At 48.0% G+C, this 14814-nt stretch overlaps 1 protein-coding gene across 1 annotated transcript in view; it reads left to right on the forward strand.

Annotated features, from left to right (window-relative positions):
- The window catches only part of LOC124038557 (brain-specific angiogenesis inhibitor 1-associated protein 2-like protein 1), a 75233-nt gene that overhangs the window by 38756 nt on the left and 21663 nt on the right, over positions 1-14814 (forward strand). The window contains exon 7 of the mRNA XM_046354575.1: positions 11119-11271. Within this exon, the coding sequence (XP_046210531.1) occupies positions 11119-11271 (153 nt within the window). The remainder of the gene's footprint in view (positions 1-11118; positions 11272-14814) is intronic.

Below are 14814 nucleotides of genomic sequence, written 5' to 3' on the forward strand. Positions count from 1 at the left end.
GGGTTCAATTCTCGGGCCGACTCCTTTCTCAGTATATATCAATGATGTTGCTCTTGCTGTGGGCGATTCCCTGATCCACCTCTACGCAGACGACATCATTATCTATACTTCTGGCCCTTCCTTGGACACTGTGCTATCTAACCTCCAAACGATCTTCAATGCCATACAGCATTCTTTCCGTAGCCTCCAACTGCTCTTAAATGCTAGTAAGACCAAATGCATGCTTTACAACCGTTCGCTGCCCGCACCCGCCTGCCCGACTAGCATCACCACCCTTAATGAGGCAAAACCGACAGCACCCAAAACAACAAAATATGGGTTGAAATAACCCGTCGCAAACCAGTCTAATAATGAACATGCACTTTACAACAAACAATTCCACACACAGACATGGGGGGAACAGAGGGTTATATACACGTCACGTAATGAGGGAATGTAAACCAGGTGTGTGGGAAAACAAGACAAAACAAATGGAAATTGAAAGGTGGATCGGCGATAGCTAGAAGACCAGTGACATCGACTGCCGAATGCCGCCCGAACAAGGAGAGGAACCGACTTCGGCGGAAGTCGTGACACATGCAGTATATCCACACACTTAAAATAATATGAGTATGTATACGATACAGTGTTGTTCCCTGGTGTAAAAAAGGTCAAAGGTACACATAAGGTACCTTCAGAGGTACACATAGGAACTCACATGGTACTGTTAGGTACCTTTTCAGGGTACATTTGCGGATAATCTAGTATAATGGTACATTTTTCTTCCCAATATATTATATTAAATATAAAGGTGCTGTGGGAATTTACCAGTTGGGCGCATTAACGTTCTTTGAAATTGTTGGGAAATGGCAATCGGCTAATGTCCAACCAGCTGCGCAAACCATAAACTTAAAGTACAGCTATCATGCTTGTAAACAAATTATATTGTTCAAAAATCATATTAATAGATAGCTTTTTATAAATAATATTTCGTTACATTTAACTACCGAAAATGCTGATATTGAGACCATTTGCTTAGTAGGTGACGTCAGAGGTCAGCATGTGGGAGAAGTCGGGGTTCAGGGATGATAGACTCTTTTCCCACTAGTAATTACCAGTTGGAGAGCTGTTCAAGTGGATTTTTCTCAGTCTTATTTGGTAAATTCCCACTTGGTTACACTCATTACTGAACTTTGAAATGTGCTGGTGGGGGCTCATTAGGATATTTGGGAGCATCTGTTCTATTTTTGCCAAGCGTCAGTCGAGCTTGCACTATTAAGATGTTGCTGTGCATTTTCGAGTATCTTAATGGCAGCTTGTTCACAGGAAGGTAATGTTTACATTTCAATAACTTATTGTTAACCACAGTAGTTACAAGTGGGTTTTTGTCAAATTCACAGCAACTTACTGTAGCTGATCCATCATGATAGTCTGGTAGGAAAGTAAGTATTTCAATTACATGGTGACTGCTATAAAGGAAACTCCAATTAAAATATATTTGTCACGTGCTGAACACAACAGTGAAATGCTTACATACAAGCCCTTAACAAACAATGGAATTTTAAGAAAATACCAACAAAAAAAGTAAGAGATAAAAGTAAAAGATTATTATTGGGCAGCAGTAAAATAACAATAGCGAGGCTATATACAGTGGGGAGAACAAGTATTTGATACACTGCCGATTTTGCAGGTTTTCCTACTTACAAAGCATGTAGAGGTCTGTAATTTTTATCATAGGTACATTTCAACTGTGAGAGACGGAATATAAAACAAAAATCCAGAAAATCACATTGTACAATTTTTAAGGTCTTCCTGTGATGCCACCTGGTATAGAGGTACAGGATGGCAGGAAGCTTGGCCCTGGTGATGTACTCGGACATACACACTACCCTCTGTAATGCCTTGTGGTCGGAAGCCCAGCAGTTGCCATACCAGGCAGTGAGGCAACCCGTCAGTTTGGCCTCAATGGTGCAGCTGTAGAACCTTTTGAGGATCTGAGAACAAATGCCAAATCTTTTCAGTCTCCTGAGGGGGAATAGGTTAGTTTGTTGGTGATGTGGACGCCAAGGAACTTGAAGCTGTCAACCTGCTCCACTACAGCCCTGTCGATGAGAATGGGGGCGTGCTCGGTCCTCCTTTCCCTATAGTCCACAATCAACTCCTTTGTCTTGGTCATCTTGAGGGAGAAGTTGTTGTCCTTGCACCACACGGTCAGGTCTCTGACCTTCTCCCTATAGGATGTCTCATCATTGTCGGTGATCAGGCCTACCACTGTTGTGTCACCAGCAAACTTAATGATGGTGTTGGGAACATGCCTGGCCGTGCAGTCATGAGTGAACAGTGAGTACAGGAGCAGACTGAGCACACACCCCAGAGGGGCCCCCGTGTTGAGGATCAGCATAGCGGATGTGTTGCTACCTACCCTTACCACCTGGTGGTGGCCAGTAAGGCAGTCCAGGATCCAATTGCAGAGGGAGGTGTACTCCTCAATTCCATCGGAAGAATCCCGGAACATGTTCCAGTCTGTGATAGCAACACAGTCCTGTAGCTTAGCATCTGCTTAATCTGACCACTGTTTTATTGACCGAGTCACTGGTGTTTCCTGCTTTAATTTTTGCTTATAAGCATGAATCAGGTAGGATAGAACTATGGTCAGATTTGCCAAATGGAGGCAGAGAGAGAGTTTGTCCGCATCTCTATGTGTGGAGAAAAGGTGGTCTGGAGTTTTTTTCCCCTCTGGTTTCACATTTAACATGCTGATAGAAATGAGGTCAAATGTATTTAAGTTTGCCTGCATTAAAGTCCCCGTCTGCTAGGAGCACCACCTCTGGATGAGTGTTTTCCTGTATGCTTATTGCAGTATGCAGCTCATTGAGTGCTGTCTTAGTGCCAGCATCAGTCTGTGATAGTATGTAGACAGCTACAAAAAATACAGATTAATACTTGCAAGTAGATGGTGTGGTCTACAGCTTATCATGAGATACTCTACCTCAGGCGAGCAAAACCTCGAGACTTCCTTAGATATTGTGCACCAGTTGTTGTTTACAAATATACATAGGCCGCCACCCCGGGTCTTACCAGAGGCTGCTGTTCTTTCCTGCTGATAGTGTATAACCTGCCAACTGTATGTTATTAATGTTGTTTTTCAGCCATGACTCGGTGAAACATAAGATATTACAGTTTTAATGTCCCATTGGTAGGATATACATGCTCTTAGTGCATCCCATTTATTTTCCAGCGATTGAACATTGGCTAACAGGTACGGATGGCAAAGGCAGATTAGTCACTCGTTGCCTGATCCTCGCAAGGCTCCTCAATCTCCTTCTGCGAAATCTGTTTCTTTCTCCTGCGAATGACGGGGATGAGGGCCTGTTCGGGTGTTTGGAGTATATCCTTCCCGTCCGACTCATTAAAGAAAAATGATTTGTCCAATTCGAGGTGAGTAATCGCTGTTCTGATGTCCAGATGCTCTTTCCAGTCATAAGAGACAGTAGCAGCAACATTATGTACAAGATAAGTTACAAACAATGCGAAAAAAAACAAATAACACAGTTGGTGAGCTAATCAAACGGCAGCCATCCTCTCCAGCGCCATCATCATTGTGTGGTTGTGTACAATCTTACATTTATGAGCAGAGCAGATTAACTGGGATGACATTCCCACTTATCGGAGACCAAAAAGAGCTAGCTGAAAGCCATGCTTCAAATTAGCCACACCTGCAATCCTCTAATAGGCTGCCGCTTTTACAGTATGCTGCCAATCAGCTATTGATGTGCATGTTGTCAACAGAAGAGTCAGTGAAGGCACATTAGGTTACTGGCAAGATTTCTAGTGGCAGCAAGTGTCCTGTAGGTTACATACAACATTTTGCTAGTAGGTTTGTGTAACTTTTACAATTACTTACTGACAAGTAGTTTCCAGTTACGCAATTACAAAATCACAGCAACTTTTGGCTACAAGTTGACATTAAGTTACTGTAAAACACACACATTCTCTTTTATTTTTTTGCAGAACACACAGTGTCAAAGGAGGTGCTCTACTTGCATTGGCATAACCATCAAACACAAACTGCTACAACACTTCCACTGATGGTTGGCACAAATACACATCTATTTGACCATGCCCCCAAATATGCTAATGAGACCATATGTTACCCCCACCTATCAACGTGCAGTGCTGATTGTACCTTGTATTCAAAATATTGGGTAGAAAAATTGCTCTTTATACTTACAAGGTACCAAACTGTACCATGTGAGTTCATATGTGTAGCCTACCTGTGAAGAATACTTTTGACCTTTGTATACCCCAGGGAACAACACTGTAGTGAAACATAACCATACACTTATTTTTTCAAGATGTTCCAAGCATTTAGTTTGAACATGGTGGGACTGCAGAAACTTGGATGCACTTCCCACCAATAGGTTGTAAGTTCAAATCCTCAAAGATTTGTGTCCTTGAGCAGTGCTAGTTTTACATTGGTGGTGATTAATTTGACGATTATTTACTTGATTCTGGGCAGCTTATAACAAAGTGCAGAAATGCATTCTTGCCAATAGATCTGTGGCCATGTACCTTTCATGCTCACAGATCTGGTGCTATTGCTGTCAGGACCCGGTTACGAACCCAGGTCTCCGGAGTGAGAAACAGTCACTTAACCAACTGAGCCACGAATAGTCGGCAGAACCCAGAAGATGAGTCAGACACCATGAGGCCTTTGAAAACCTGTCGATAATGACTAGGATAGTAGTATTGCCATGGGATGGAGGAAGGCCAGTAATAAAGTCCAACGAGATATGGGACCAGGGTCTGTGGGGAACAGGTAAAGGGTGAAAGAGTCCTTGCGGGCGGAGGTGAGAAGATTTGCTCTGGCAGCACACGGGGCAGGCATTGACGAAAGTGGCAACGTCTTCTCTTATGGTAGGCCACCAGAACTTACGCTGGATGAACTCCAAGGTGCGACCTACGCCCGGGTGACAGGTAAGGCGAGAGGATTGCCCCCACAGAGGGACCTGAGTCCTCACTGCCTTGGGAACAAACAACCGATTGGCAGGACCTCCTTTCGGGTCCGGTTCAATAGCTTGAGCTCGTCTCACGGTATCCTCAACTTGCCACGAGATCGGAGCCATGATCTTAGCAGCAGGAAGGACAGGCATGTCCGTGTCATCTCGAATGGCAGGAGCGTAGACTCGGGACGGGACATCCGGTTTGAGATTCTTCGACCCGGGCCGATAGGTGAGGATAAACTGGAATCGATTGAAGAAAAGAGACCATCTAGCTTGTCTCTTGAACGTGCCGTCCTTGGCCAGCTCTCCCGCTATCTCTCTCTGAATGACCTTCTTGATCCAAATCAGTCAGGTTTCAAGACTAGTCATTCAACTGAGACTGCTCTTCTCTGTATCACGGAGGTGCTCCGCACTGCTAAAGCTAACTCTCTCTCCTCTGCTCTCATCATTTTAGACCTATCAGCTGCCTTCGATACTGTGAACCATCAGATCCTCCTCTCCACCCTCTCCGAGTTGGGCATCTCCGGCGCGGCCCACGCTTGGATTGCGTCCTACCTGACAGGTCGCTCCTACCAGGTGGCGTGGCGAGAATCTGTCTCCTCACCACGCGCTCTCACCACTGGTGTCCCCCAGGGCTCTGTTCTAGGCCCTCTCCTATTCTCGCTATACACCAAGTCACTTGGCTCTGTCATAACCTCACATGGTCTCTCCTATCATTGCTATGCAGACGACACACAATTAATCTTCTCCTTTCCCCCTTCTGATGACCAGGTGGCGAATCGCATCTCTGCATGTCTGGCAGACATATCAGTGTGGATGACGGATCACCACCTCAAGCTGAACCTCGGCAAGACGGAGCTGTTCTTCCTCCCGGGAAGGACTGCCCGTTCCATGATCTCGCCATCACGGTTGACAACTCCATTGTGTCCTCCTCCCAGAGCGCTAAGAACCTTGGCGTGATCCTGGACAACACCCTGTCGTTCTCAACTAACATCAAGGCGGTGGCCCGTTCCTGTAGGTTCATGCTCTACAACATCCGCAGAGTACGACCCTGCCTCACACAGGAAGCGGCGCAGGTCCTAATCCAGGCACTTGTCATCTCCCGTCTGGATTACTGCAACTCGCTGTTGGCTGGGCTCCCTGCCTGTGCCATTAAACCCCTACAACTCATCCAGAACGCCGCAGCCCGTCTGGTGTTCAACCTTCCCAAGTTCTCTCACGTCATCCCGCTCCTCCGCTCTCTCCACTGGCTTCCAGTTGAAGCTCGCATCCGCTACAAGACCATGGTGCTTGCCTACGGAGCTGTGAGGGGAACTGCACCTCAGTACCTCCAGGCTCTGATCAGGCCCTACACCCAAACAAGGGCACTGCGTTCATCCACCTCTGGCCTGCTCGCCTCCCTACCACTGAGGAAGTACAGTTCCCGCTCAGCCCAGTCAAAACTGTTCGCTGCTCTGGCCCCCCAATGGTGGAACAAACTCCCTCACGACGCCAGGACAGCAGAGTCAATCACCACCTTCCGGAGACACCTGAAACACCACCTCTTTAAGGAATACCTAGGATAGGATAAGTAATCCTTCTCAACCCCCCCCTTTAAGATTTAGATGCACTATTGTAAAGTGACTGTTCCACTGGATGTCATAAGGTGAATGCACCAATTTGTAAGTCGCTCTGGATAAGAGCGTCTGCTAAATGACTTAAATGTAAATGTAAATGTTGTCTAGAGTTCAACCGCTTCGCCTGCTGGATATACTCCAGATTTTTGTGGTCCGTAAGCACTTGAAACGGGTGAGAACCCCCCTCGAGCCAGTGTCTCCATTCCTTCAATGCCATCTTAACTGCTAGGAGTTCACGATCCCCCACATCGTAGTTCCTCTCATCCGGGGTAAGCCGGTGTGAGAAGAAAGCGCACGGATGAAGCTTCTTGTCTTCACCCCTCTGAGACAGGACAGCTCCAACACCAACCTCTGAGGCGTCTACCTCCACCACAAACGGTTCATCCGTAGTCGGTAGTATCAGGATGGGAGCAGAGAGGACGCGCTGCTTGAGTCCTTGGAAGGTCGTCTCAGCTTCTCTTCCCCACAAAAACCTTGCATTGCCACCTTTGGTTAAAGCTGAGAGAGGGGCTGCCACCAAGCTGAAGTTCTTGATGAACTTGCGGTAAAAGTTAGTGAAGCCCAGGAAACGCTGAACTTCCTTAACGGATTTGGGGGTGGGCCAATCCGCTACCACCCCTACCTTCCTGGGGTCCATTTGGACTCGACCGGGTTCCACTACAAATCCCAGGAATTGTACTCGGGATGAATGGAATTCACATTTTTCCGGCTTAACGTACAGATAGCTGTCTAGGAGGCGTTTGAGTACTTGTCTGACATGCTTAGTGTGTTCTTGAAGAGAGCTCGAAAAGATGAGGATGTCATCCAAGTAAACGAACACAAATATGTTAAGCATATCCCTAAGCACATCGTTTATGAGCGCTTGGAACACCGCTGGGGCGTTGGTCAGGCCGAAGGGCATCACCAAGTATTCATAGTGACCAGTAGGCGTGTTGAAAGCGGTCTTCCACTCGTCACCAGGTCTGATCCGCACAAGATGGTATGCGTTCCGCAGGTCAAGGTTAGTGAAAACAACTGCTTCCTGGAGCAGCTCGAAGGCTGTGGCCATAAGGGGTAGCGGGTAACGGTTACGGACGGTTATGGCATTGAGTCCCCGGTAGTCGATGCAAGGACGTAATCCACCGTCTTTCTTGGCCACAAAGAAAAACCCTGCTCCCGCCGGGGAGGTGGATGGACGCATGAGGCCTGCTTCCAGAGCGTCCTTGATGTAGGTATCCATAGCAGCTCGTTCGGGTGGAGATGATTGCCCGGAAACAGTTCGATGGGGCAATCATAAGGTCTATGGGGTGGTAGGATGGTGGCCCTCTGTTTGCTAAATACCAGTTTGAGGTCATGGTAACACTCGGGAACTCGGGTCAGGTCGATGGATTCTAAAGACTCGGGAGTAGAACTCGGGGAATTCGGGAAAATACAAGTAGCTTGGCACGTAGGACCCCACTGCTTGATAGTGCCCACAGACCAGTCGATGTGAGGGTTATGGCTGTGAAGCCAGGGGTATCCAAGGACGAGAGGGAACTCTGAACAGGAGATCAAATGAAAGTTCATCAAGTTCATCAATTCCTGGTGTTGTGAAACTGAAAGTCGCAAGGAGGTAGTGACATGAGTGACAAGTCCAGATCCCAAAGGGCTTCCATCCAATGTAGTAACCCTCATGGGGTCACTTAGAGGTTCAGAGGGAACGCCATTCTCCTTCGCCCAGACACCATCCATGAAGTTACCTGCGGCTCCAGAGTCTACCAAGGCTGGAAGGTGAAGCTTGTGGTTGTCCCAGGAAAGGGTGACTGGAATGAGCAGACGGGAGTTGGACGGATGGGACGAGGTTATGTTTCCCGTTACAGTTCCCCCCGGTCTGTACGGGACAGAGCGTTTCCCTGGAGCCCGGGACACGTGGAACGGAAATGGCCCGGTTTGCCGCAATATAGACAGCGTCGCTCCCTCATCCGGCGGTCTCTCTCAGCCTGGGAGATGCGTCCAATCTGCATGGGTTCCGGTGGAGCCAGCGAGGATAAAGGTGGGGACTCGGAGCTGGGACTGATAGGTGTTAGAGGTCTACGGTTGAGTTCTCTCTCAGACGCTGGTCAATTCGTGAGGCCAACTTGATCAGGGACTCGAGATTGTCCGGTGGTTCCCGAGTGGCCAGTTCATCTTGGATAGTGTCGGGAAGGCCTTTCAGAAGGCACACCGTGAGCGCCTCGTTGTTCCAGCCACTCGCTGCTGCCACCGTGCGGAACTGGATGGCATAGTCCGTCACGCTGCGCCGACCTTGGTAGAGAGTCAGGAGCTGTTTGGCTGAGTCAGGACCACTGCTTGGGGCTTGAAACACTCGTTTGAATTCCTCAGCAAAGGCAGAGTAGCTGGCAAAGCAGGAACTATGGGCATCCAACACAGCAGTAGCCCAGGCCAGGGCTTTTTCCGACAGCAGGTTGATGATATATGCGATCTTAGACCGGTCGGTGGGGAACGACGAGGGTTGCAGCTCGAAGGAGAGAGAACATTGGGTGAGAAACCCTTTACAAGCACTTGGATCACCTGAGAACCGTTGGGGAGGTGGAAGACGAGGTTCAGCCAGAGGGTTAACTGCCATGGGTACGTGAATCTGAGGTACTGGGACAGGAACTGTTGCTGGGGTAAGTCGATCAGATATCTGCTTTATGGAAGTCAGCATCTCCGACAGAAGATGAGAATGTCTAGCCATTAAGGCCTCTTGCTGAACCAGGGCGGCTTCGTGGCGTTGGACAGTCTCCTGGTGGTGGGATAGCATGGCAACAAGGTCCTGGGAACTGGCTGCCTCTGGGTTCATTTTTGGCTCTGTGTTTCTGTCAGGACCCAGTTACGAACCCTGGTCTCCGGAGTGAGAAACAGTCACTTAACCAACTGAGCCACGAATAGTCAGCAGAACCCAGAAGATGAGGCAAACACAGCAGTAATTGAGACGGTGTATTTAATGAAGTAAAAAGTGAAGTTCTTCAGGAAAACATGTAACTCCACAACCTCAAAAGGAATTCCACAAGAACAAAGGTAATCCTCCAAGACAAAAAAGGTAAATCCACAAGGTGGAAGGTAAAGCACAAAAAGCCTCAAAAGATACTCAAAAACAAACAAACAAGAACAAAAAACAGAATTCCACAAGAGAGTCCACCGGGATCAACAAGAGTTCACAGAGTACTAGGGCTGGGTGCTAACATACAAACACAGAGCAAAGAACATAGGAAAACAAAGGGTTTAAATACAATCAGGGGAAACGAGGCACAGGTGCAAATAATAATGGGGATCAAGGGAAAACAAAAGGTCAAAAGGCACAATGGGTGCATCTAGTGACCAAAAACCGGAACAACCCTGGCCAAATCCTGACGATTGCTGCACTATAGCAGGACATTTCAGGTTGTAGCGACATAAAGGTTATGAGTCCCAACTCTGGTCACAGTACAATATTTTATATTTACTTGATTTTTGCTGCAACTTTAGGCAAAGTGCAGAAATGTATGCCTGCCCATCTTTATTATGTCCACAGGAACTTCAAGAAGTTGTTAGTTCAAATCCCAAGTGAGGTTGAGTCTCAAGTAATCAGCATACAGCAGCATAATGTCCATTATCACCCTTATTTATCTGTAAAAATACAGTATCTGGTTGTAAATGTATGGTATTTTTTAACCTACAACTAGACAAAACCTACAGGGGACCATGACTGTTTAAATGTAATTAATGTCACTTACGCCTTTCAAAGTAAAATATTCTAAATTAATATAGCTCAGTTTGGATGTTGCCTGTAATCCATGGCTTCTGGTTGGGGTATGTACAGCACATACGGTCACAGTGGGGATGACGTCATCGATGCACTTGTTGATGACGCCAGTGACTGATGTGGTGTACTCTTCAATGCCATCGGAAGAATCGCGGAACATATTCCAGTCTGTGCTAACAAAACAGTCCTGTAGCTTAGCATCTGCTTCATCTGACCAATTTTTTATTGACCAAATCACTAGTGCTTGTTGCTTTAGTTTTTGTGTGTGAGAAGGAATCAGGAAGATAGAATTATGGTCAGATTAGCCAAATTGAGGGCGAGGGAGAGCTTTGTATGCGAAGTAAAGCTGGTCTAGAGGTTTTATATCTCTGGTTGCACATTTTACATGCTGGTAGAAATTGGGTAAAATTGATTTAAGTTTCCCTGCATTAATGTCCACAAGGAGTGTGCAGTCTTAGTGCCAGCATCGGTTTTTGGTGGTAAATAGACAGCTACGAAGATCTCCATCATGAGATGCTCTTCCTCAGGCGAGCAAAACCTTAAGACGTCCTTAGATTTCCTGCATGAGATCACATGTGCACATGTGAAATTCATGTTTTTTTTCCATAGAGAGTATCTGGAGACAATCTCATACGTATTGTCCCCACCCCACAGTAACCCATAACCCTTAATAACCTGTCCCCTCCCCCACCCCACAGTGTCTAACCCTTTTTGCCCCCCTTTACTAACCTGTCTCCCTTCATCCCTCCCCTCCACCCTCCCCTCCTCTTCCCCTCAGTACATAGAGACCATCTCGTCTCGGCAGAGTGACATGCAGAAGTTCATCGCTGACGGCTGCAGAGAGGCCCTCTTGGAGGAGAAGAGACGATTCTGCTTCCTGGTCGACAAACACTGCACGTTCTCTTACCATGTCAACACCTTCCACGAGAAGGTACTGCACGGAAGGGTCCTTTAGTTAACCTTTAGTTAACCTTTAGTCCTTTAGTTAACCTTGTCTTAAAGGTAGACTCAGTGATATGGCATCATCATACACAGCGGGGAGAATTCACATCATCAACAACCAAATTTAAATCCACCAGAATGGACACTATTGTTAGTCCCAGATTTGTGCCTTCTCTTGAGGCATCATACCCAACTTGGGGTATGCTATGTGTTGTTCAGCACTGCAACCCCTGCTCCTCCTAACCTGGCCATATAACTCAATAGTTACCAGTGTTGGGATTAGTTACTTGGGAAAGTAATACATTACATATCACTTGTTATATTTAACACAAGTAACGTGTTACTTTACAATATTACTTTGTGTGGAAGGCGTTATGCCTTCTTTCATGAAAAACATCTCTAAATCTCACTGTTTGTTTGAATGTTGAGGGAGCAAGTCAAGCAGCGTGTGCTTTACCAAAGACTATTTACTAACTCAGGTTTGATCACTAGTTTCTCCTTAAATCTGTGGCACTGCTTTCCTGTGCTAGACTTCAAGTGCTGCGCTATATATGGGCTGCTTGATTAGCTATATATAGAGTAGGCTTACATCGGTACAGCTGTCCTATCTTTTCATTCAAAATCTTTCTTTCAAGCCACCAGTTCTGGTTCTAAACCACAAGTACAGTTGTGGCCAAAAGTTTTGAGAATGACACAAATATTAATTTTCACAAAATCTGCTGCCTCAGTTTGTATGCTGTCAATTTGCATACACTCCAGAATGTTATGAAGAGTGATCAGATGAATTGCAATTAATTGCAAAGTTCCTCTTTGCCATGCAAATGAACTGAATCCCCAAAAAACATTTCCACTGCATTTCAGCCCTGCCACAAAAGGACCAGCTGACATCATGTCAATGATTCTCTCGTTAACACAGGCGTGAGTGTTGACGAGGACAAGGATGGAGATCACTCTGTCATGCTGATTGAGTTTGAATAACAGACTGAAATCTTTAAAAGGAGGGTGGTGCTTGGAATCATTGTTCTTCCTCTGTCAATGTCACACCCTGACCTTAGAGAGCTTTTTATGTCTCTATTTTGGTTTGGTCAGGGTGTGATTTGGGTGGGCATTCTATGTTCATTTTTCTATGTTTTGTATTTCTTTGTTTTGGCCGGGTATGGTTCTCAATCAGGGACAGCTGTCTATCGTTGTCTCTAATTGGGAACCATACTTAGCAGGCCTTTTTCCCACCTGTCTTTCTGGATGGGCGGCAGGGTAGCCTAGTGGTTAGAGCGTTGGACTAGTAACCAGAAGGTTGCAAGTTCAAACCCCAGAGCTGACAAGGTGCAGATCTGTCATTCTACCCCTGAACAGGGAGTTAAGCCACTGTTCCTAGGCTGTTATTGAAAATAAGAATTTGTCCTTAACTGACTTGCCTGGTTAAATAAAGGTAAAATAGATTTTTTTAAATGGTTGACTTTGTTTATGGCACATAGCCTTTAGCCTCACGGTTTGTTTTGTAGTCTTTGTTTTTTCCCCCTTCTGATGACCAGGTGGCGAATCGCATCTCTGCATGTCTGGCAGACATATCAGTGTGGATGACGGATCACCACCTCAAGCTGAACCTCGGCAAGACGAAGCTGCTCTTCCTCCCGGGGAAGGACCGCCCATTCCATGATCTCGCCATCACGGTTGACAACTCCATTGTGTCCTCCTCCCAGAGCGCCAAGAACCTTGGCGTGATCCTGGACAACACCCTGTCGTTCTCAACTAACATCAAGGCGGTGGCCCGTTCCTGTAGGTTCATGCTCTACAACATCCGCAGAGTACGACCCTGCCTCACACAGGAAGCGGCGCAGGTCCTAATCCAGGCACTTGTCATCTCCCGTCTGGATTACTGCAACTCGCTGTTGGCTGGGCTCCCTGCCTGTGCCATTAAACCCCTACAACTCATCCAGAACGCCGCAGCCCGTCTGGTGTTCAACCTTCCCAAGTTCTCTCACATCACCCCGCTCCTCCGCTCTCTCCACTGGCTTCCAGTTGAAGCTCGCATCCGCTACAAGACCATGGTGCTTGCCTACGGAGCTGTGAGGGGAACGGCACCTCAGTACCTCCAGGCTCTGATCAGGCCCTACACCCAAACAATGGCACTGCGTTCATCCACCTCTGGCCTGCTCACCTCCCTACCACTGAGGAAGTACAGTTCCCGCTCAGCCCAGTCAAAACTGTTCGCTGCTCTGGCCCCCCAATGGTGGAACAAACTCCCTCACGACGCCAGGACAGCGAAGTCAATCACCACCTTCCGGAGACACCTGAAACCCCACCTCTTTATCCTAGGATAGGATAAGTAATCCTTCTCACCCCCCCCCCCCCTGTAAGATTTAGATGCACTATTGTAAAGTGACTGTTCTACTGGATGTCATAAGGTGAATGCACGAATTTGTAAGTCGCTCTGGATAAGAGCGTCTGCTAAATTACTTAAATGTAAATGAAAATGTAAATAAAGGAATATGTACGCTCACCACGCTGCACCTTGGTCCAGTTCTTTCAACGGCAGTGACAGAACTACCCACCACCAATGGACCAAGCAGCGTGGTAAGGAGGAGCAGCGTTTTTGGACTCATGGACTTTGGAGGAAATCCTGGACGGTGATGGACCCTGGGCAAGGGCGGGGGAATATCGCCATCCAAAGGAGGAAATAAAGGCAGCGAAGGAGGAGCGAAGTCGATATGTGGAGGCAAGTCATCGAGGCAGGCACGAGAGGCAGCCCCCCAAAAATGTGGAGGGGGCACACGGGGAGATTGGCGGAGTCAGGCTATGGACCTGAGCCAACTCCCCATGCTTACCGTAAGGAGTGTGGTACTGGTCAGGCACCATGTTATGCGGTAAAGCGCACGGTGTCTCCAGTGCACTCTCATGACCCAGTGCCCTATATGCCAGCTCTCCGCAAGTGCCACGCTAGAGTGGGCATCCAACCAGGGTAGATTGTTTCAGCTCAGCGCGCTTGGCCTCCGGTGCGCCGTTTCGGCCAAGGGTATCCTGCGCCAGCTCTGTGCACTGTGTCTCCGGTGCGCTGTGACTGCTCAGTGTGTCCTATGTCTGCGCTCCACTCGTGCCGGGCTAAAGTGGGCATTCAGCCAAGAGGAGAGGTGCAAGTGTCAAGCACCAGATCTCCAGTGCTCCCCCACAGCCCGGTTAGACCTGTGCCTCCTCCAAGGAGCAGGCCTCGAATAGGTCTCCCCAGCCTGGTTCATCCTGTGCCTCCTCCATGGACCAGGGTCGGTCCCCAGTCCGGAGCCTCCAACGACGGTCCCCAGTCCGGAGCCTCCAGCGACGGTCCCCAGTCCGGAGCCACCAGCGACGGTCCCCAGTCCGGAGCCACCAGCGACGGTCCCCAGTCCGGAGCCACCAGCGACGGTCCCCAGTCCGGAGCCACCAGCGACGGTCCCCAGTCCGGAGCCTCCAGCGACGGTCCCCAGTCCGGAGCCTCCAGCGACGGTCCCCAGTCCGGAGCCTCCAGCGACGGTCCCCAGTCCGGAGCCTCCAGCGACGG

Source organism: Oncorhynchus gorbuscha, linkage group LG06 (genome assembly GCF_021184085.1).
Source record: "Oncorhynchus gorbuscha isolate QuinsamMale2020 ecotype Even-year linkage group LG06, OgorEven_v1.0, whole genome shotgun sequence".
Classification (NCBI taxonomy): Eukaryota; Metazoa; Chordata; class Actinopteri; order Salmoniformes; family Salmonidae; genus Oncorhynchus; species Oncorhynchus gorbuscha.